Source organism: Brassica napus, chromosome C3 (genome assembly GCF_020379485.1).
Source record: "Brassica napus cultivar Da-Ae chromosome C3, Da-Ae, whole genome shotgun sequence".
Classification (NCBI taxonomy): Eukaryota; Viridiplantae; Streptophyta; class Magnoliopsida; order Brassicales; family Brassicaceae; genus Brassica; species Brassica napus.
The window spans coordinates 17,881,969-17,906,036 of NC_063446.1; the positions used below are offsets into that span (position 1 = coordinate 17,881,969).

At 31.6% G+C, this 24,068-nt stretch overlaps 2 protein-coding genes across 4 annotated transcripts; one reads left to right on the plus strand and one right to left on the minus strand.

Moving 5' to 3' along the window:
- Nucleotides 1-8,678: 8,678 nt before the first annotated feature.
- On the minus strand, nucleotides 8,679-14,722 carry LOC125575689 (serine carboxypeptidase-like 10). Of its 3 annotated transcripts, none has more exons than XM_048752818.1 (14): nucleotides 14,561-14,722; nucleotides 14,327-14,472; nucleotides 14,165-14,241; nucleotides 13,966-14,085; nucleotides 13,671-13,773; nucleotides 13,565-13,602; nucleotides 13,386-13,487; nucleotides 12,322-12,408; nucleotides 12,143-12,229; nucleotides 9,687-9,758; nucleotides 9,402-9,520; nucleotides 9,160-9,273; nucleotides 9,012-9,057; nucleotides 8,679-8,884 (listed from the first exon to the last, which is right to left on the minus strand). In XM_048752818.1, the coding sequence occupies exons 4-14, from the start codon at nucleotides 13,987-13,989 to the stop codon at nucleotides 8,804-8,806; spliced, it is 873 nt and encodes a 290-aa protein (XP_048608775.1). In that variant the 5' UTR covers nucleotides 13,990-14,085; nucleotides 14,165-14,241; nucleotides 14,327-14,472; nucleotides 14,561-14,722; the 3' UTR covers nucleotides 8,679-8,803. The 3 variants fall into 3 exon arrangements, with proteins under 3 accessions (XP_048608775.1, XP_048608777.1, XP_048608774.1); XM_048752820.1 differs by having other exon boundaries at nucleotides 14,155-14,241; XM_048752817.1 differs by having other exon boundaries at nucleotides 14,165-14,472.
- Nucleotides 14,723-21,451: 6,729 nt separating this feature from the next.
- LOC106389500 (atrophin-1-like) lies at nucleotides 21,452-23,392 on the plus strand. Its single transcript, XM_048749428.1, has 2 exons — nucleotides 21,452-22,187; nucleotides 22,359-23,392. Exons 1-2 carry the CDS (start codon nucleotides 21,452-21,454, stop codon nucleotides 23,390-23,392), a joined length of 1,770 nt encoding a protein of 589 aa, XP_048605385.1.
- The last annotated feature ends 676 nt before the right edge of the window (nucleotides 23,393-24,068 follow it).

Below are 24,068 nucleotides of genomic sequence, written 5' to 3' on the forward strand. Positions count from 1 at the left end.
TGTTGATTGCCCTCTTAACCTCAAATATTCTGGTGAGGTTTGAAGTGTTGCCATATACCTTGTATAAGGTATCCCATAGCTTCTTTGCAGTCTCACAGTGTGAGTAAGACTCCATGATAGGAGTATCAAGTGAGCCTTGCAAGATAGACAGCACCATGAGATCCTCCTGACCCCATTTGCCTTCATCTACCAATACAACCTCCTTGCCATCTTCTCCTTGGGTGATTTGTCTTGGGGCCTCACTTGTGGTGATGTGCTCCCATAGACCTCTTCCTCCAAGAGCTGTCCTGGTCAATCTCGACCAAGTAATGTAGTTAGGACCCTTCAGGGTGACTGGAATCCTCACTAGCTGGTGTTGCTCCATCTTTGCTTGCTACTGGGTAAAAGAAAATGAAAGAGATTCTGAAGAAAGTAAACCAAACAAGTGAAAGAGTAAGGTGAATAGAATAGATTTGCGGAAGCAGTTTGGTGTTCAAGAGCTTTGATGCTCTGATACCATGTTAGAAATTAAAGAACATAGTGAAGAACAAGAGAGAGAGAAAGAGAGAGAGTAAAGAAGGATAATCTTATTCACTTGATTGATTTGCTTATGAGAACATCTCATATATATAGTGGTTACAAGTATGGTAAATGGTAGATGAGATATGATAAACTAATAATCCATTGTTTTGAGACCTTAATCCACCATGCATGCTTGTCCCTTGTAGTGGCATCTCCATTGTCTTGAGACCTTAACCAACTATGCATGTTTGTCCCTTGTAGTGGTATCTCCATTGTCTTGAGACCTTAACCCACCATCTTGTTTCTTATTGCTTCATTTTTACATATATTTCCTTTTCACTTGCAAACACTATAACCACAAGATTGAATGATGGGTAGTTTTTTTGCATTTTTATATTTTCCTGCAGAATGTGGAAGACACTCATGCCTGGAGATGAAGAAACTATGAGTGATGAATCCATATGGAAAACACTTCCTGTAAGTTGGTTCTTCTCTATCTGCATGTGAACTTGTCTAAGCATATTTTTCTCTATAAAAGAGGCTTTCCTTCATCCCTTCTTATCTTTGCATTCTCTCTCTTTTTTCATACTAGAGGCCGAGCCCCGCGCAAGCGCGGGGTTATTTGTGTATGCTGTTGTTGTTCAGTTTTGCTTAGTTTTAGCGTTGTTAGTTATGTTGTTCTTACTCTTGTGTTGGTGCGTGCACTTATTTGGCAAAGCAGAGGGTCGGAGGTGGTGGAATTAGTAGGGAGGCAGCTGTTTGTTGTTGATTACGTGTAGGACGCTTTGTGAACGAAGACCAGTTGATACATATGTATTTTTTGTATTTAGTTGTATGCATCCCAATTCCCACCGAGGAACATATGATGGTGTGCTTGTGTCATTTTTTCTGGGGTTTTTGTTTTGTTTTGGTGACTATTGGATTTTAGTTGGTTTCTTTGTTGCATTGTTTAACGTCGATGTCATGTAACTATCTGAACATGTTCTCATGCATGAAGCAAAAGACATGCTTATTTTCTCGAAATGCAAAGACCCATCAACGTTCCCCTTTATTTAAAAACCAAGTAACTCTTCTCCTGGTGGGAGATAGTTTGCAGATAATTAAAAACAACCAAAGTTGAAAGTAGGAAAAAACATACGAAAATGGTTATTTCATTGACACATAAGCTAAGCGGGGATGACGGTTTGATGGACTTGAAACAATCACTCACGTGCCTCTTTTCTTCGTTTTCAAAGCTTGGCATTGCTTCATCAACTTCTTCGGCTCTCCTGAGCACATGAACCGTGTAGCTAACAGTTGATGCTGGTAGTATAGATTGGGAATCCACGTCTGGAGTTTTGTTGCTGCTGGCAGTCTGAAACACATTTGTACGTGTGTGTTCTATTAGATGATGTTATTCTGTTAGATATATGCACGAAAGTACTATATTCAGCAGAAATTGTTTAGCATCAACATGTTTCTTGAGAAAAAATATATGACTATCCCTAAATATCTTTTGGACTGACCGTGGTGATCACTATGACAAACTGGGTTATATCATCTGAGTTCATAAGAACCTAAAGGGGCAGCATCATCGTCAGTCACACAAAGCAAGTACAAGACCACCGTACTGGTGTATGAGATTATATAAGTTTTCTTAAAGCATGAGCAAATGGATAAAAACATGAGAACTATGTGAAAGCGGGCTTGGGTCAATGAGATTAAAACATACCATAAGCCGAGTCGTTGTTGAGACGTTTTTGAGGTCAGTGCCTAGCAGAAAACGTTTTTGGCCAACAACATCTGAAAGTTAACAAATGGAATTAAGAATCAGTAGCTAATATGAATGCACGGCGTTGGAGAAATTTGACTGTGATATATAAAACTTTACCGGGGGTTATAAGTTTGTGTTTGTAAGAGCCTGGAGATGATCGAATCTCTGTCAATCTTCCAACTTCAAACCTATCATTTACGATCGCTGCCGTCCGTAAAGATTGTCGGTAAGAAGAGTTAAATACGTAGACTAATAGTTTTAGTTTTTATGAAATATGGAAGGAAGAAATCATTCATGTTAGAGTAAAGATGACGATACCTTTTTTTCTAGCAAAAGGAGGGTGATTCCCATAAATTCACCATTTTTATTGATGTTACGGGGATCCCAGTAGCTGAGGAGACGGCCAACAACAAACTTGAGAAGACCGACAAAGGCGGAGAGCGTTGAAGGTGGTGGGGAGGACGACAATAGCATCAGAGACATACATGCTCAACAATTGAAAAAAAAACAGTGCTGGTAGATATGAGAGGTTGGACTCCTGGATCTAGCATGACCTATATATAGCGAAGCCGTTCGTATCAGTTATGAGACGCTAGCGTTTTTTATGGTGTGCGTAAAGAGGGGGAGATGAAGAAATAGAGGGAGACTAAGAGTTCCATGGATTTGATTGGAGAAGTTTAGACAGTAGCGTCTGTGTATTGGAGGGGAGGCACATGATTGAGAAAACCATAGGTCTCAGTCGAAGACGAAGAGCTGACGACTTGCTGGCTTTTTAGGGCCAGTTTTATGGTTTATTAAGATAGACTTAGGCTTTAATCAAATGTATAAGCTGATGTAATAGATGGGATAGCGAGTTTAAAAAAATAAGCCCACAAATCAATCAGCAAATAATAGAGAACGTGATTTGTAAATCATTTTATTTATTTGTGGGACATGATTAAATCGACCTTCATAAATATATATTAGTTTCGGTCATCAATGTACAAAGTATCCTTTAGTCTAGTGGTATAAATGCTGGTGTTTATATGTTAATAACCCGAGTTTGAACCATGGGCTTGACATTTTTTCACTTATTTTAAAGGTGGGATCCACAAAATGCTGACGTGGCGCGCTGAGGAGCCTTGAAACTGGCTCATTATAATGTTGATTTTTTTAATCGATGTGATTTTCCTATTTACTCGTCAGATTTAAGAACCTATATAGTGAATAGACAGGTATAATGTTTTTGTGTATATATATACAAATAGATTTGCTTATGATTTGCGGACCTTACTACTGCGGGATGTTGTTGAAGATTTCTTTGTAGACAATGTTATTCACTTCAGCGGCTGAGTCTTTTTCTTCTTGTAAAATGCTTAAGCCTTCAGGTGGCCATCACTAAAAACTGGTTTAGGCAAATATAGAATAACTGATTTCAAGCTTTGTCCTTGGCTTTTGTTTATGGTCATTGTATAGCATATTCTTATTGGAAATTGTCTTCTCTTTAAGTATAAATGGATGGTCTAAGTCTATTGGAGATAAAATGATCCTTGGGAGTGAGACTCTTTTACCAATATGTGTACATGTGACTATTTCACCTTCGTTAGCTCGTTATGCCATATGAGTCACGATGAGTCTTGTCCTATTGCAGAGACATTTATGGTGATGTGCTTGAGAGCGAGATAAGCGGTCTCTTCATATAAAAATATTTGGGAATAATAAAAATGTAACACTATACATTTTTCAGCTAGATGTTTGATGTAGTATTTTCATTTCTTATATTGTGTATTTACTTAAAAATGTAAAACTATACATTTTCAGATAGATATCTAATGTAATATTTCTATTTCTTGTATCGAATATTTACTTATTATTTTTTTTTGTTGTTTTGTATATTTACTTATTCAAATTTTCTTGTTTTTATATCAAATGAGTAATATTACGATAGATGTTTAATGTATTAATTCCATTTTTATAATAATACCATGTGGCTTATTTTTAAAGTTTGTTTTGTATGCTGATGTGGCACTCCATGGAACTTCAAATAGTCTCTTTTATTGGTATAAATTTTTATGTTGTTATCGTTAAGACTGGTCTATGGTTAACTTGTTATTGTTAAGACTTGTACAAGTAATTTGAACTTTTATCAAGTTAATGCAGTTATGAGTTTTTGAAAATTATTCCTAAGTTTTACGAAGTTTAACGAAAAAGTAAAACTTTGTAAAAGTTGTACCCAGTTGTAAAACACAACCGAAGAATCCCATACATGGGGAGTATACCGAAGAGTAGCATACATTGGGACTTTGATTCCATTATCACTGAAGAGTCGCATACATTGGGACTTTGATTCCATTATTACATTGGGACTTTGATATTCCATTATAATAAATACCCCAACCTTCATTTGAAAAATAAAATATATGAATATCTGAAGAAGGAAACTCCTCCTCTCTTCATTCATTTCTGGATCAATATATGAATTCAAGTAAGAAACCTCCTCTACTTCTCATCATCTTATAGGCAAATGTATATTTTGATTTCATTTACACATATAGGTTAAGATGTCGGGATCCTTTGACCTGAAGAAGAAGCGTTCTACAGAGGATGACTATAGACGAATGCCTGAAGAAGGTTTCAAGAAAGGAAAGGCGGAAACAAAGGAATACTACAAGGCCATCCTCCACATGGTGAAGGATCAAATGAAAGATAAGGAGAAAATACACTCAGCACAAACTGAGGTATACTATATTTCTGATCAAATAGAGTTACTAGAAGACATGGAGAAGGAGGAACTTTTCGTCATAAAGGCGAAGAATGAAAGACTTCAAGCCAAGCTCTTCCTTGCAGAGGAGAAATTAACAACTGTCAAAGTCTCATATATTGACTGGAAAAAGATTGGGGAGTCGTTCATGTCTCTGCCTTGAATGTCCCTTCTCTTCTCATGCCTTCTAAATAAAAAAAATTAAATATTTTCGTTTTTATTTTTGTTTTCTGAATCCTAAAACATTGGAGGAGTTCCGGTTAAACCGAATTTTAATAAGTTTTCTTTCGGATCATATCTGAGTCTATATTATCTATGCTTTTATTATGGATTTCTAAGTTTTGCAAAGTTTTACAAATGCAAAAGTAAAAAATTTGTCAAACTTCTGCAAGGACACAATTTTTGTCACATTGATAGCTCGTAGGATGACGCTGGATAAAAAGTAGAGAGAAGCCATCTTTAGACGATTCCCAGAGCAAGTGTCACCTATTTTATCTGGATCACTCTGGATCAACTCCATTCAAAAAGACCGACGGATTCTTTGTACGAGTTCTCCTCATTTGATGAATGACAACAGATTCAATCCAGTATAGTTGGTTTCGTTTGATGGTGATGAAGATTAGTTCATTTGCTTCTATTTTCCTTTTCATTGTGTATTCACAATGGCTGATTTGTACCTTTTTGCTTTCTTTTCGTTTTGATCATTTCCAACATCTTTGTTGAAGCAAAAGTTGTACTAAATTATACAAATTTTAATAGTTGCACTACATTTTACTAAGTTATACCATTTTGGGTTCGTTTTTTTCTCTTTTTCGTTGTGTAATTTGTGGTTTGTTGTTTCGTTGTTTTTTTCTAGAGAAATAGTTGATGCGTTTACTTTTGGAAGATAATCATTTCTCCGGTGATAAAATGATGAAAGAATATCGGCAGGTTGTTCCAGTGAAGAAGAAGAGAAATCCCTTATATATTAATTGAGAAACATTACAACATTTAAGTGTAGCCACGTGTCATCACCAGAATGAAATTCATAATACTTAGAAAATAAGTTGGTCCAATTAAGTATATATTATACTTTTCATTAAAATAATCATAAAATTAATTAAAGTGTACAATTACTATTTTCTTTTCTTTCCTTAAATAAAAGCTACGGAATTACCAAATATGACTAATATAAATATATTACAATTAATGATTCTAATAATAAAGATTTGATAACAATTTATATCTCATCCATTGTTTTTGTTTAATTTTATATTATTAAACAATAAAATTAGCTATAAAATTAAAAATATAGATTTTTTCGTATATATTATATTTTAAATTTTTAAAAACGACAAAATTACAAAAATTATTAAAATTATTATGTAAAAAATTAATGATCAATGGTTTAACATCCCCTATATATTAATAGAGAAACATTTAAAAAGTTTAGAACCTATAGTTACTAATTAAAAAAATGTTGTGCTAGGTTGTCACGTAACTAGAATGTTAATTTGTTTACGTGGCGACTTAAAAATCAATTGAGAATTTTGTTAGTCCAAAATTAAATTGCTAAAGAATGTTATATTATATAGTATGTCTATTATGGATCATTCAATTATCAAATTGAAATTTATTATATATTATTTACTTAAATAAAACCTACGGAAGTACCTAATATGATTATGATATATATAGTAATTAATGATTTTAAATAATGAAGATTTGCTAATAATCTGTATACTTTCTATCATTTTTGTTTAATGCTTTATTATTAAAATAAATTACACAATTATATTAATCGTATATTAAAATTTTAGAGTTTTTTTGTATATGTTGTATTTTGAATTTTTCAAAACGAGTATAAATTACTATAACTATTAAAAGTCTCACATAAACTTTTGTGATCAATGTTTAATTTTTTTATAATAAGATACAATGATAATAAAATCATATAAACAAATAATTTTACTTTAATATGTGTTTATGTTAATATATCTATATATATATTTCATATCGTTTAAATTTAATTATATATCATATACGATAGATAAGATTGATTGTTTTGATTTATTTATTCTAAAATAATTGCGAATATACAAGAGCTGTCATTTGATTTATATATGCAAACCAATTTATTACATAATAGTAACTGATTTCTTAGTTATTTAATATATAATTATTATTTTATTATTTCATAATATGCACAAAAATATAAAATATTTATTTTGCACAAGGCACAGATTTTAACTTAAGTATGTATCTTTTTAATAATTTTGAATCTTAAACATTTTCTAAATCTCAGACCAAAATAAAAGAAATAAATGAGAATAGACTCAAAAATTAATATTTATATCGAGCAAATAACCAAAATAACACAAAAATGAAAAAAAATATCGAAGATAGATAGGATTAACACGTGAATGTAAATTTCTCATAACCATAATTAACTTTTAAATTGCTAAATCATGATATAAAACCGAGTTGATATAGTTTCATTGTAACCAAATAGTAGGCATGAGATTCTTCGGCCTAAACGTTAGGTTTTTATGTGATAAATAATTTTTTGACCTAAAATATTTTTAAAAATGAGACCAGTTCATTAGTAAATAAATTATGTGGTTAACAAAAAAGTTTTAAAAAAATTGTTTAAGGCCCAAAAATATTAATTCGATCAATAATATAAATTTCATTTTCTATACGATATTTCTTAAATAATTTTCATATAAATTTATCCTGCGCAAGGCGCAGGTCTTAACCTAGTGAAAAGTAAAACCTAAAACACTTAGTCTCAATTTTGAAGATTTTGGAGACAATAAATGGGTTGACCTGATGAATATCTAGTGGATTGATGGTTATCATGGTTATGGTGGTCATTTACTTTATTTTCTTATTTAAACAAAGATAATTAAAATGGGAAAACATAAAAGATTATATGGAAATGTATTTTGGTTAACATATCAGACTTTGAAGCTTTAGGCGTTAGTTAAAAGTTTTATTATAAAGATGGTTTAACCTTGATGCTTTTTTATATTGAAGAGCTAACTCCACCTGCTCCTTTTTCAGGTGATATAGTTCTTTGGAGGCACAATCTTGATGATTACATACCAACTTTCTCTGCTACCAAGACTTCAGATCACTTGCATATTAAGAGGGATCGAGTAGTTTGGCACATTTTGGTCTGGTTTAGTCAAGCAATACCTCACCACTATTTATGTTATCTACTGGTGATCTTATGAGAAAGATATGAAACTAGAGATCACCTGTTTTTGCATGCCCATATTATTTTACTGTTATTAAAAAAAATACGGTTCACCAATAAGCTGATAAATTTTCAGAAAATAACGTACTAATATCTATCTGCTCTTGTTAAAAAAAAAAAAAATTTATCTGCTCTTGACGCAGCTATAGATTGGTTTTTTTTTTTTTTTGTCAAACGATTGGTCTTTTGTTTAGCTGTTCTTTTCTTCGATGCTGATGACATTATAAAGAAACACATTCTGAATATTTTAGTTCCTACAGAAGAATATACTAGAAAACTAAGAATTTCATAGTAAATAACTACATATTATAACATTGGAAAGAACTTGGCTCATTTGGATAAATGATGGCTGTGAAACTGGTGAAGCCCACCCGACCACCCCAAAACTTAAAATTAACGATTTCAGTATTTAGTTCGTTGAATATAAACTGGACTGTACAAAATAAGTAGGCAAGCGACTCCGTAATCTATTCTCTGAATGTTATGTGTTGATCAAATGTATATAGCATTTAAATATTTTATGAGCTACAATAATTAATGATCATTATACGTAAAGCCATGAATTCTTTTACAAAGGATGTCCACTGATCCACCTTTGGAACATGATAAATGTCTCGTTTGGTTTATACTCTGCCGTGTGTCCACCCCCCTATAATCAAAATGCTCAAAAAGATTAATAAGCATTTTAATTTCATTTTTAGAAAAAAAAAGCATTTTCTTTTCATTACAAATAATGCATTGATAGGAAAATGTTAAGTTCAAACGAGAATACTTTCTTTGATAGTAGCAAATGTCATTTTATTGGAATAAGTTCTGGTGTATCTGTCAAGAAAAAGAAAAAGAACAAGAAGGATTAATATGAAGTTTGTGATAAGATGGAAAATAAATGAACAAGAGAAACTTAAAACATAAGAAGATATTTACCCAGCGATTTGATCTTTTATCTTCCAAGGCCTCCAGTCATCAATGATGGAGTAATTCAGAGATTTGATCCAGGCTTGTGTTCCTAGGAATGGCATCGTGATGTCATGATCACCACTGTTCACCATAAATCACACCAATTTTATAATCTGTTCGAATCTTATAGATAAAAGTGGACAGTTTTATAATTTATGATAGTTTTATTTGATCTTGGTTTGATTGTAGTTTGAAATGTTAATTCACACCTATATACAAGAGATCGGTATTCGCTGAGGCTGATATTCATATGATATGGTACGCTGCTTATAATGTCGTGATTGTATGGAATAGTCCAGTTACATCGCTGCCAATGTCCTTTGGTCCCCTGTAATCATAGATGGTCAATGATTGAGATTTAAATTTTACGGCATAAAACTTTCTTTATATAATCAATGATCTTAAACCAAAGTTTTGGTTATTCATGTCTCTCTAATTTGAGTAATAGAATAGTTATTCGTAAAAAAAAAAAAAAAAAACAAAGTCTGCTATACCTTTTTAACATGAAGAGCTTCGCGAACTCTCTCGTTATTGGCCCAGCATTCAATGAGATAATAAAGATAATACTGCCAGGCAAACATGTCAAAAATCAAATTGTTTCTTCAAATATCACAAATGTACTATTTTTTTTCTGTGCACTCACAAATGTACTATTTGTTAACAGAAAGATACGCCTACAGATAAGCTTACATGATGTTTTTTTTTTTAAAAGAGCTTACATGATGCTAGTAGTTTTCATATGGTTTAGCCTGTATCTGGTATATAATATCTCAAATTTTATAGAGAAAAAGCTACTACCAGAAGAGTAACAAAAAGAAAATACATTAACCATATTTTTAATTCTTAATTTTAGTTGGAAAAAAATTCTTGAGTCACTAAAATATTTTAATTTTATTATGAATAATTTCTAAAATTGAAATATTGGCCTTCAAAGGGAGAGTAAGTGAATTATCTATTAAATATTATTTGAGAAACATTAAAACATTTTTTTTTTGATGATCCGGGTATCCAAACACCATACAGAGCCTGACTAGCGCCTAATGACACCGCCGTCGAAAGCATCTCGGAGGGCCGCCGATTTCACCCCATGTTAATTGACAGTGGCCATATGCAGGGTTAAGAGTCTCCCACTGGAGGGGAATTGATCCATGGCCTAGACCATGACTATTCTTCCTCTAGTGGAGACCACTAGACCACCATGATGTGGTTTCACATTAAAACATCATGGGGCTATGTTTTAATGTTTTAATATTAAAACATTTGAGTTATGCTATGTGTCAATAGTAGAATCATTTTCAGATTTTTTAGAGAAATAAGTTGCACCATGTAAAAATATTCTGCTCATTCAACTAATCACAAATTAATTATTAATGTATAAAAGAGATTTATCTTTTTTTTAAATAAAAGCTACCGAATTATCTAATGTAATCAAGATCTATTTGATAAATAATGATTTTGAATAATAAAGATTCGATAGCAATCTGTGCATTATCTATCATTTTATTTAATTTTGATGTTATCAAAATATATTAAATAATCACATTAATCATATAATAATTATTAGTTTTTTAAAATATTATTTTGAATTTTTTTAAATAACTATAACTAAAAATGTTAAAAATCTCACATTGAAATATTTTGTTATCTGTGTTTTCATTTTTATTATAAAAAAACACAAATGATCATAAAACCACATGAATAAGAAGTCTCATTTAATAGTTTCTAAGGTTAATATATATATATATATATATATATATATTAATATCGTTTAAACTAAAATATATACCATATAAAATACATGATGTTTCAATTTTGAAATCGCAATTTAAAAGTACTGAAAACTTAATATTTTAACTTCAAAATTGAATTGGATTTTCAAAATAATGATAAATTACTAAAACTATTAAAATTTCACATTAAAACTTTAGTTATCATTATTTTTAAAAAATACAAATGATCATAAAAGTATCTTATTTAATAGATAGCCATATTAATATATATATATATATATATATATATATATATATATATATATATATATATATATATATATGTTAATATCATTTAAATTTAGTTACATCTCTCATATATTATTTGAAAAAACATTACAACATTTGAGCTATGTCTTGTGTCAGAACCAAAATGATTATCAAATTCCTTAGAGAAATAAGTCGGTCCTTTTAAACATATAGTTCTTATTACTTATTAATGTATTAAATATATTGTTCTTATGAAAAACACTACAACATTGAAAATTTTGTTATCAGTAGCTTATTTTTTTTGTATTATAAAAAGACACAAATGATCATAAAACCATATGAATGAGAAGTCTTATTTAATAGTTTTCAGATTAAATATATATATATATATATAAATATTTTTTTTAATACAGTTTAAAGTAAAATAAATACAATATAAAATACATAATAATTTCAAAATTTGCATTGAATTTTTAAAAATAATGATAAATTACTAAACTATTAAAAGTCCACGTTACAAAATTAGGTGTTAGTAGTTTATAAAAATACAAATGATTATAAAAACATGTGCGTATGAAGTCTTATTTAATAGATAACCATATTAAAATATATTAATATATGTTAATATAATTTTAATTTAATTATATACCATATAAAATAGATAAATGTGATTATATAGATTTATTTACCATAAAATAATTGTAAGGAAACAAGAGTGATTATTTTTATTTATGTGATCGCGCCAACTAATTATATACACAATAGTTACTAATTTTTCAATTATTTAATATATATTTAATATTTTATTAGTTTATAATATGTAAAAAATTTAAAATAGATAGTAGAACGTAAAAATAATTGTATATTCAATGTTCATTCTGCGCAAAGTATAGATCTTAACGTAGCTATTAATATTATATTCACCATTTTGAATAGATTAGTGATATTTTAATGACTTCAACATTACTTACATAGCAATCTGGAGATGTATTTTTTGGATTTCTTTTGTCATCGCAATCAGGTAATAATAGATGTTGTGTATTTATTTTGTCAGTGCACTGCAAATAAAAAGAAGAAGAAAAATTGAATTAATGATAATATTTAGTATCAAGCAAAAAAAAATGCAAATTGATTAAAGCAGAGTGTGTACCTTATGGTATTCTTCAACAAGTTTCAGACACTTTGTGTTAAGTGGATCCACATTTCCATAATTTCCCTTGCAGTTTATCTTCAAAGACTGTAAACAAAATTGGGGGAAATCGAATAAAAACCTCTCAAAAAAACGACCAGTGACACTTTAAACTTTGAACTTGTTAAAGCACTTTAAAATTTTAAAGTGACACTTATATTATAAAAACTTCCAATTTGGCTTACTTGTAAATCAAGTTAAAACTGTAACATGTATTGTTCAACATCGATGATGTGCCGGTTTTACTTTTTTTCTATAATAATGTTTAAATTATTTAATAATAAAATAAATATAAAAATTTATAAAATTATAAAAATTCATTAAAATTAAAAAATAATCATTAAATTCACACAAATAAAAATTCACACAAAAAGTATTTATATTATTTTATTATTTTATTAATAAAGATAATATAAAAATCACAAAAATAATAAAAAAATTCACAAAAAATCAAAAATAAAATTTGTTTTATAAAAATCAGAAAACACTATATTTTAGTGTTTATTGGTTGGGAATTTTCTGGATTTTTATAACTAAATTCAAAAAGCGTCTAAGGAATAACGCGCTGTGAGTGCTATAAACTGGCTAATCTCAAAAATCCTGACTTTTCCAAAATCCAACCAACACACACGTAATATTAAAGATAAAAAAAAAAATCCAAAATAACTATCTGGGTTACGATTAGTTTAATTTAGATTATAAAAATTCATTATCTGATTCTCATGAACCAAATCAAAGCAAACAAATTAAATTCCAAGTATTTTAGTAGCTATTCACAAACCCTATATTAATCTACCTATAAAAATCCCGAAAATCCCCAACCAATAAACACTTTTATAGCTTTAAAGTGTATGTGGTCGCCATTTTGAAGGGTTCTTATGCAATTTTTCCAAAAATACGTTGTTGTGTCATTTAAAGCTATAAAAGTAATAATAAAAAAAATTTAAGATAAACTCGGGGCCAGGCTTAGTTCGTCAACTATAAAATTCTCAAGCGACAAATTAAGTATTGCGTATATTTTATACCTCGTGGAGTTCATCAGATATTAATGACATTCCATGAGAAAATGGAATACGGTAATTTTCTTCAAATTCAGGATATGTTACTGGGTTTCCGAGCACATAACCCTGGTTTTGTACAAAAATATTAATAAATTTTTAGTGATCGAAAATATGTACATAAGAATGAGTTGAAAGTTAAAGACCTGTAGATTTATGAGAGGTTTACAACATTTATAGTTTCCTGCATCATAGTGTGTAATGTTAAAAACGTGAGAATACCAGATCGATTGATTCGATAAAATAACATACCTTGTGAGATTTCTTGAACGAGTGCCGGAACAGTCTTACCGGAATAAGAATCCCCGGTAGCGTAAAAAGGGTTGGAGAAAAATTGTGGATGCTTGCTTAACCACTGCCCAAAAGTATGTTTATTTTCTAATTGATAAGCTAACTAATCGCTGGCAATAAAAATATATACTGCTTCGAATACAAAAACAGGTTGTGCTATAATGAAATGGCCTACATCTCGCCAAGGTCGATAAGACTAGCATATAATACAAAACCGTGAAGGCACAAAGACAAGTGGTTAAGTTTGTCATATTACCTTCTGAAGAAACTCATGGATCATCTTAGCTTCATTTGTGTCACTAGTTTTACCAAGTGGAGTTCTTGAGTAGGAGAAGCCAGCTCCAACTGGTTGATCCAAGTATATTATGTTTGCAATCTAAAAAATGTGATCAAATTTTAAAAAGATCAAAAAAAGATTGGGTTTATGATCGACATATGAACGTACTTTCCGCTACCTGCGTCCATGAATATGTAGTAGACACCAAAGAAACGAGACTTCCATTGTAAACCTCAACCTTCACAGCCACCGGTCCTGTTTTGTTCTTTGTTCTTACCACTTTTAACATATCATTTAAAATGGTGCTTAATTAGAGAAAAATGATATTTTATAGATTTACGGTTCTCAAAAAGAAGGCCTTCGAGAGAAGAGCACCCAGGTCCTCCATTCAACCATAAAAGAAGAGGATCTTCTTTTGGATTCTTCTAAGATTTGATGAAGTAGTAGAACAACTGCAAGTTCTCTTCCTCGCCAATGCCAATGTATCTTTTGTTCAGAAGAATGGCTAATTACTAATTGCAAACTTGAACACAAATTATTGTATTGGTAACAAGAAAAGTAACATTTTACGAACCCGGTTTCAAGTTCGAAAGGAAGAGGACCTTCAAAACCAGGAAGAAACTTGACGATAGAGCCAGAATCAGCATGATGACTGAAGACAAGTATAAGTAGAAGCAGAACCTTTAGTGTCATACTCATTCTCTTTTTAATTTCTAAATATCAAGTCCTTTATGGATTAGATATGTATATATAGATATCACTGTGCTAATACACTCGTCGGTCCACGTTGAAGAAATGGTTTTCAATGGAGCAACCATTTTGTGAGTCACGTGGTTGGTGCAGCAACCATCACATCACACACTATTCGATCATGATAAGATGGTGACAGCTGTTATGTTTTTATCCTTTCCCTTTTCATGGTCCTCATTTAGCTCAAGCCCGTTCCCACATAAATTTTAGCCCAACAAAAACATAAATGTTTGGGCTTTTAACTGAATATGAATGCTGACAAAAAAAAACATAATATGAATATGAGAATCTTTTTACACCAAGAGTTATGGGTTTCAATTCCCGGAGAAGGCAGAATTATACGAATTGAAGGAGAAAAAGCTTACAAGAGATCTTCAGCATGGTGCAAGGAGTACCGTCAAGTAAGGATCTCCTAGGGCGGCTCAAGCGTGAATCCTCATACAACATGTAGAATTGTCGGTTGTAGAATCGTCTGTAATATTTCTCATTGTTGTAATAGCATAATTATCCAGCGTTAAAAAAAATATATGAGAATCTTTCTTATAAATTATGGTGTTGTTCGCAAGTTCTTGGCTGAGTTTTCCGGCTCTAATCCAATGGTTTAAACTTTTGGCTCATGTCACTACAAGAAAACATCGGTATTCTGACGGACATTCCGACGGAAAATGAAATCCTCGGAATTTCCCGAGGAATTTCCTCGGAATATACCGACGGAATTCCGAGGAAACATCAATCCGTCGGAATATTCCGAGGAAATTCCGACGAACTAGTGATCGATCGATGCGTTTTTGGACATATACCCATCGATCGATCACATTGTTACGCTTTGGTCCATCTTAGTGATCGATCGATGCGTTTTTGGACATAAATACATCGATCGATCCGTTTATAAAAAAACATTCGAGATTTTGAAACCCCAAACACTAGTTCCTCAGAATTTCCTCGGAATATTCCGAGGAAATTCCGAGGAACACTTGATATCCTTGATCGATCGATGGGATAATCTCATCGATCGATCACATTGTTACGCTTTGGTCCATCTTAGTGATCGATCGATGCGTTTTGGACATAAATACATCGATCGATCCGTTTATAAAAAAGCATTCGAGATTTTGAAACCCCAAACACTAGTTCCTCAGAATTTCCTCGGAATATTCCGAGGAAATTCCGAGGAACACTTGATATCCTTGATCGATCGATGGGATAATCTCATCGATCGATCACATTGTTACGCTTTGGTCCATCTTAGTGATCGATCGATGCGTTTTTGGACATAAATACATCGATCGATCCGTTTATAAAAAAAAACATTCGAGATTTTGAAACCCCAAACACTAGTTCCTCAGAATTTTCTCGGAATATTCCGAGGAAATTCCGAGGAACACTTGATATCCTTGATCGATCGATGGGATAATCTCATCGATCGATCACATTGTTACGCTTTGGTCCATCTTAGTGATCGATCGATGCGTTTTTGGACATAAATACATCGATCGATCCGTTTATAAAAAAACATTCGAGATTTTGAAACCCCAAACACTAGTTCCTCAGAATTTCCTCGGAATATTCCGACGGAATTCTGAGGAAGAAAAGGGTTTCCTCGGAATTTCCTCTTCCTCAGAATTTCCTCGGAATATTCCGAGGAAATTCCGAGGAAATAGGGTTTTTAAACCGAAAACAACGTTTTGCGGTTTGAATAACACCTATATAACCCTTATTAAGTGTCTTACGTTCATTATGAAGTCAAAAATTTGTTCATTACCCTATAATAAACACTTTTCCGATTGTATGAACGAAATCCCCACAACATAAGAGAAACACTTATACACTTTAATGAACGGTAAAGGGAATACTTACTATTCGTTTTGAAATTTGTTATTTCATGGTTTATGCTCATCTATACAAAGAATCCTCAATGGTATGCATTACAATTGTATAAGAAATGAAATACGGCAAAAAAAAATTGATGTTTTGAAACCCCAAACACTAGTTCCTCGGTATTTCCTCGGAATATTCCGAGGAAATTCTGAGGAACAATATAAATTAATAGAAATACATGCACAGGATATTCTTTTTCCTCGAATTAATGAAAATATTCCGAGGAAATTCCGACGGATATTTAAGTGGCCGTCGGAATTTCCTCGGAATATTTTCATTTAACCGGGCAAACAAGCCGCCAAATATTTCGCGAAAATTGAAATTGAAAATACTGAGGGAATTCCGACGGAAAATATCCGTCAGACCCAAGGTTTTATAAACTCGAACCGCATCTTCTTCCCCATTTCTCTCTTCTTCCCCATTTCTCTCTTCTTCCCCATTTCTCTCTTCTTCCTCTCCGGCGATCTCTCTCTCCTTCCGGCGTTCTCCACCTTCTCTCGCGGCGATCTCTCCGGCGAATCCTTTCCATTCCTTTACAAATCATGTAAGGACCTTATCCCACTCTCTTAGGTCCTATTTGTTAGGTTTTTAAGTAGATTTGATGATTTTAGAAGTTTTTTGATAGATTTTTGTTAGGGTGATTGGGTAGGATTGTGATTTGTTGTGTAATAGGTTTAGAATTGTGATTTGGTTGTGTTGAATTGATTTAGAACTTTTTTTATAAATTGTTTATTATTTTTGTATTTACAAAACGTTTATATAAATTCGATTTTACAAAACGTTTTTGTATATAAATTCGATTTCTGGATTTATAAAAGATGATTTCATATTTATAAAAATATTTATATTTATTAAAACTAATTTTGTATTTATAAAACATTTTTTTGATTTATAAACACTATTTTTTTTATTTTTGTATTTATAAAAACTATTTTTAAATATACAAAACGTTCTTTGTATATAAATTCGTTTTTGGATTTATAAAAGATGATTTCATATTTTAAAATTAATTTTGTATTTATAAAACATTTTTTGATTTATAAACATTATTTTATTATTTTTTGTATTTATAAATACTATTTTGTATTTATAAAAAGATGATTTCATATCTATAAAATATTTATATTTATTAAAACTAATTTTGTATTTATAAAACATTTTTTTATTTATAAAACATTTTTTTTATTTATAAACACTATTTTATTATTTTTTGTATTTATAAAAACTATTTTGTATTTATAAAAAGATGATTTCATATTTATAAAAATATTTATATTTATTAATACTAATTTTGTATTTATAAAACATTTTTTTATTTATAAAAACTATTTTATTATTTTTTGTATTTTAAATATGTTTTCTATTTCAATTTTAATTTTATATTTTTGAATTTCAATTTAAAAAAATAAATTTATAATTTTTTTTTTGAATTTTGGAAATATTCCGAGGAAGTGTATCCCTCGGAATATTCCGACGACATATTCCTCGGAATATTCCGAGGAATTTCCGACGAAAAAAGTCCTCGGAATATTCCGAGGAAATGAATTTCCTCGGAATTCCGTCGGAAATTTCCGAGGGATTTCCGAGGAAAGATGAATTTCCGAGGAGTTATTTCTGAGGATTTTTTTCGTCGGTATGTCGTCGGAATAGCGTTATTCCGACGACATACCGACGATTTTTTCCCTCAGTATGCCGCTGTTTTCTTGTAGCATGTTTAATTAAATTTAGGAAGTCGCAAGGTGAACTTTGAAAGGTTTGTACGTATATTGATATAGAAGCGATTGGTTCTTAGTGTTGTTTTTTGGTATAAAGATTGTTCAACTTCGGTTTATGACTCTAAATGCAAGTCTTCTCAGGATTCTATGCTAGTTTTTGACTCAGGCTTGTTAGTGCTATGTTTCTATGCTCCTTGGCTCTTACTTGGGAGTAGTCTTCGTTTTATTTCTCTTTAGTTTGAGGATATCCTATGGTGTCTACTGATGCTACTGTTCATCCTTCACTCATATGTTTTTAAATTATCTCTTATATAATTGGTTCCTTGTTGGATTTGTCCCCATGTGGAAGATATTCTTCGCCATTCTATAACTCTTTTTATTTTGATATGCAAACTCATATTTAAAAAAAAAAAGAGAAAAAAAATTCTCTCTACTTCCTTGAGTTTAAGGGTTGTCTTTAGAGTTAAGGGTTTAAAACAATGTTTAGGGTTTAGGGGTTCAAATAGCATTTCTTAGCATTTCTTAGCATTAGAAAAATGTTATTACATGTCTTTGATAGCATTACTAAAGCCGCTTAAATAATGTTTTGGCGCTTAAGTCTAATTTCCCGATAAATATTGACGGAATTACTGATTTTATTTTTCTGCTCACTTAATTTTCAAAATAGCATTAATTAAATGTTATTTTAGGTTTCACTATATCATAACGTTTATCCAACACTATTATATAATATGGTAATTTCTAAATCATCTAAAATAACAGTTCAGTAAAACGTGCTATAACAATATGCTATCAATGTTGACTATTTTGTAGTGAATGTATTTAACTTGTGTTTTAATATATATATATATATATATTATCACATTTAAGACGTGCATCTGTCATTTAATAAAAATAATCTACACATAATATTCTCTTCGTTTCAGAATGTTACATATTTTAGATTTTTCACATATTTTAATAAAACACATTAAATGTGCATAATATTTTGTGATTATCTTTTTTTTTCCATAATTTTAAGCAAACAAAAATCTAATTAGTGCAACTAAGTTTTTTTTTGAAATTTGCAATTAGTTAATAAAACATGCATTGAAAATACAAAAAAAAATAGATCTTTTTGAAACATATTTTTTTCTAGAATATGTAACTTTAGGAACGGAGGAAGTAATATCTAAGATAATACTTGCTTCTACATAATTATATTTTGGCAGATTTAAGTTTTGTTAGTTATACTGTGTAAAAAATAGATTTTAAAGTTTAACCAATTTTTTATACGATTATAGTTACTATAATTAAGAAACTTTCATAGAATTTTTTTTCAAAAATATGTATTTTTTATACACCTAACTATAACAATAACATTCACATATTAGTTATGAAAGTATATTAAAGTATTTTTAGAAGTGATATATTTTCTCTCAGCTACAAAAATTTCATTATTTTTACTTATAACTTGATATATTTATTATGATTATTTTTCAAAATAAAAATATCTTTCAAATAATATCTTAACTAAGAGAATGTATCCGAGATCCGTTACAAAACCATATGCCAACAATTAATTGATGTCATATCATAATTTCTCAAAGTGATTCATCTTTTTTGGTAAGAATGAATATGGTGATGAATCACTTATCAAATAATGTCTATGGAATTATTTGGTGAAAAATAAATTTTGTACTACTGGATTTATTTGGTATTATTTTTTTTTGATAATTTTTTTAATTTATTGATTAATCAATAATTTATTTGGTATTATTGGGACAAAAATAATTTTCAATATAAATTAATTGCATATAGTACAATTTGTTAATTATTAAATAGTTAGAGTAATTAGATTGGTTGGCGGCTATAGTTTTGAATGTATTTTAAAAAATATTTTCAAAAATGTAAAGTTGATAAAATTTTAGTTTTGTTTGATAGGCATGAAAATTGAGTAATATAATTACTTTATCTAAAATGGTTATAAAATTTAATGGTAAAAACTTAATTAATATTCATTTTAAAATAAAAATAAGTCTTGTTATATAATTAGTATTTTGTTTTTAGTTTAACTTTTTATATATTTATTTTCTCTAATGATTTGTAGTAAAAGAATTAGAGAAATTTCCAAGGATAGTTTTTTTAAGTTTTTGTCACAAAATAGTTCTCAATGACAAAAATGACCAAAAAAAGTTTCATTAAAGGGTCAAAATACATTTTTACCCTATGGTTAACTAATATAGACTTAGAGTTTATAGTTTAGATTTAAGGGGTAGGATTTTGGGGATAGGGTTTCAAGCTTAAAAAAATAAAAAAAAATATTAAAAATTTTAAAATAAAAAGGGTCTAGTTTGGTTATTTTATTTTTTTTTATGGTTATTTTTGTGACAAAAAATTAAAAATAGCCATCCGAGAGAATTGCCCAAAAAATTATTGAAAAACTATTATGATCGGCTTAGGACGACCATAAATGTTAGTACAACTATGGGTAAATTAGTACACTGTAGTAAATTTCAACATAAAGAAGTTTGAGAATGACATGTATTCTCGAGTTTTATTCACTTCGAATGTTAACCGGTTGTTCATAAAATTAAGCTAAATTTTAACCCATGAAACTAACATATGTTATTCTCAAATATATGATTTTCGACCATTTAAAGAAAAGATGAATAGTTGTAAAAAAAAAAGATGAATAAATAGATAGGTTGTTACAATTAATTTCCGTAGCTCTTAAATTAAAAGTAAAGAAGACATTGCTGTAAAAGTGTAAATATTTGCAAAAACTAATAAGGTGACGTAAAAAAAAAAGGGGGTATGTTTTAATAGAATAGATGGTACAATGAATTCTCAAAGTAGAAGGATCGAACACAAGAAAACTGTTGAATGCGAGCGAAACAAAAGAAACCCAGCGACGTCGTTAAAAAGAGTCGTTCACCATAAGTAATGGGCTTTTAAGGAAAAGAAGCCCATTATCCCAATCATTCCGAAGTGAAATCAAAATCACAACCAATCGGCGAAAACTTACCCGATTAACGATAGATCCGGCGAAGACGAAGATCTTAGATTGAATTTGTATCATCAAAGGCTGGATTTGGATGATTCAAAGGAGACAAAGTGTATGCGTGAACGATTTTGTGATGATGGTTAACGGAGGAAAGTCCAAGGAGGAAGGCAATCGTAAGAAGAGAAAGAATCAACAAGTAACATCGAGCAACATGGTTTTGAAAAGGCTTCTTCGTCCAGCAAGGTACTTCGATGGTTTGATGACTAACCCTTGTTATAATCCCACCAAGCCTCGTAGGAAGCCTTGTTTGATATGCGCTAGTGTCCAACATGTTACAAAGCACTGCTCAATGAACCACCCAGACAAAGATTGTTCTGATAAGACATCAGTTTGTTTAAGATGTGGAGGCTTAGGACACGAAATGGGTTTGTGCAAGTACGAATACACTGAGGATGATTTGAAGAATGTACAGTGTTATGTCTGTAAAAGCTTTGGTCACCTGTGCTGTGTCGAGCCTTGTGATTCACCGCCCTCTTTGTGGGCTGTGTCTTGTTACAGATGTGGTGAACTGGGTCATACTGGACTGTCGTGTGGTAGACACTACGAGGGAAGCCCTGATATACAAAGTGGATTTGGTCGAGTCAAAGAAGATGAGAAGAAAAAGCGACGTCTTGCTACTTCTGCAGCCATTTCCGAGCTCGGGAAGAAGAGGGAACGTGAGACAGCCACACTATCATCACTCAAGACAAATGATGTAGACTCAGAAGAAAAATCTATTCTTCATGACTCCAACTGGACTATGATGACGAATAAGAAGAAGAAGAAGAATAACAAAAACTCGGATCAGCATGTTACTGCTCCTGAATCCAACGGCGAGAAGAATGATGGGAATTTGGAACAACATTCTACTGGAAAGACGAAGAAGAATAATGAATCCAACAGGAAGAAGAAGAATAATGAATCCAACAGGAAGAAGAAGAAAGCTAAAGGTGAACAGACCCCTGTAGCAGAGAAACCAAATCTTAGAAGTGGTTGGATAACAGAGTATTTGGAAGAAGATCCTTTCCACAGAGGAAAGATTAGGAGGCTGTGTTCCCCCACTACACCATCGGGTTATGACCACCATATTTTACCTGTTTCGCCACCGGGTCATAACCACAGATTGGCCACTACACATATGGTCATTTCTGGTGGCCATTACCCGGGTTCTCACTCAACCACACAATATGATAGAAACCTTATAAATTCATCTTTTGTGTCTAATGAGCATCTCTCGGGTCCTCCACCAAGGCTGTGGCAGCGTAACTATCCTCCTACCTCTCCTATTGCACCATTAGGTCATAGCCACCATCGGTTACCCGTTACACCACCGTGCCATAACCATTGGTCACCAACATTCAGTTCTGGCGGGCCTTATACGGGTTCTCTATCCATGGAACCATGCGGTGGTAACCGTGGATATTTATCATTCGAGTCTAATAGGCATCTCTTGGATCCTCCAATTTCAAGGCTGAGGCAGAGTTACTATTCTCCTACCTCTCCCATTACACCATCAGGTCACAATCATGTGTTACCAACATTCAGTTCTGGTTGGCGTTCCACAGGTTCTCTGTCGACCATACCACCACATGGTGGAAACCATAGAGATCCATCCTTCGGGTCCAATGGACATCACTTGGATCCTCCATTTTCAAGGGGGCAGCCTTATTATCAATCTACCTCTCACATTACACCAGCAGGTCATAACCACCATATGTTACCCAGTACATATCTGGATCGTAACCATATGTTATCCAGTACATATAACCAGAGATCACCAACATTCAATTCCGGTGGGCATTACTCGAGTCCTCTGTCAAGCACACGAAATGGTGGAAACCATAGAAATTCACCATTCGAGTCTAATGGGCATCTCTTGGGTCCTTTAACTTCAAGGCGGCATCCTTATTATCCTCCCACATCTTCACATCATCATCATCATCAGCAGCAGCAGCAGAACATATATGGTCATGCACCCTCAAGGTATGGTCCGCCCCACCACTATGGAGAATTTTCAGGCAACTATGAACGGTGGTAGCATCAACTGATATTGGTGTTCATGAAATCTATTACGCTTGATGGTGTTTGTTGGGATCAAAGGTTAGCTTACCTAGACCTCGTGTATTTAATTCGAGATTTCTTGTTATTTTGTGCTCTTCTCTTCACAAGTAGTTTGTGCAGTTCTCATTTGTTTTAAGTGATATGTTTATGATTTTTCTGATTTATGAGAGATAGGTTTTGATGCCAATGCAAATAATCAGATTCTATAACTGTTCAGTTACTGAATATCATTTGTAGACATTGAGATGTTGGAACACAGAAATGTATCGTCTAGTTCTTTTATATCATGTATTGGAACGTCACTTGTGCGGGCCAAAGGCATGTTGTTCGTGTGATCCTCTTCTTTTGGTCGCACAAGTAGTCGTTGCAGATGCTATGGATTTTTAATGAAAAGACTTCTAAAGTAAAAATGGATCTTAGAATAACCCCTTCAACTATAAAGTTAATGTAAGAACATACTTAAGGCGTGTTCTTTTGGTAGACGCCGAATGCTGCGGCTGCGTCTAAAAAAATAAAGTACGGAGGCACAAAAAAATTAAAAACGGTGACGCCATTAATCTCAGCGTCTCTTACGGAGACACAAAAAGTGAAGCGCCGGTGACGCCATTAATTCCTGCGTCTCTTTCACCCATCATTGATTGCCGCTGCGTCTG

What these genes read in the sequence shown, in the direction of transcription:
- LOC106389500 (XM_048749428.1), top strand. Translation starts at nt 21,452, where the DNA reads ATGGTTAACGGAGGAAAGTCCAAGGAGGAAGGCAATCGTAAGAAGAGA. An exon ending in TACTGCTCCTGAATCCAACG is followed by an intron (nt 22,188 to 22,358) that starts GCGAGAAGAATG and finishes GTTGGATAACAG; the next exon opens with AGTATTTGGAAGAAGATCCT.
- LOC125575689 (XM_048752817.1), bottom strand. Translation starts at nt 14,275, where the DNA reads ATGTTAAAAGTGGTAAGAACAAAGAACAAAACAGGACCGGTGGCTGTG. An exon ending in TATCTGATGAACTCCACGAG is followed by an intron (nt 12,409 to 13,385) that starts GTATAAAATATA and finishes TTTTGTTTACAG; the next exon opens with TCTTTGAAGATAAACTGCAA. An exon ending in ATACATCTCCAGATTGCTAT is followed by an intron (nt 9,759 to 12,142) that starts GTAAGTAATGTT and finishes TTTGCCTGGCAG; the next exon opens with TATTATCTTTATTATCTCAT.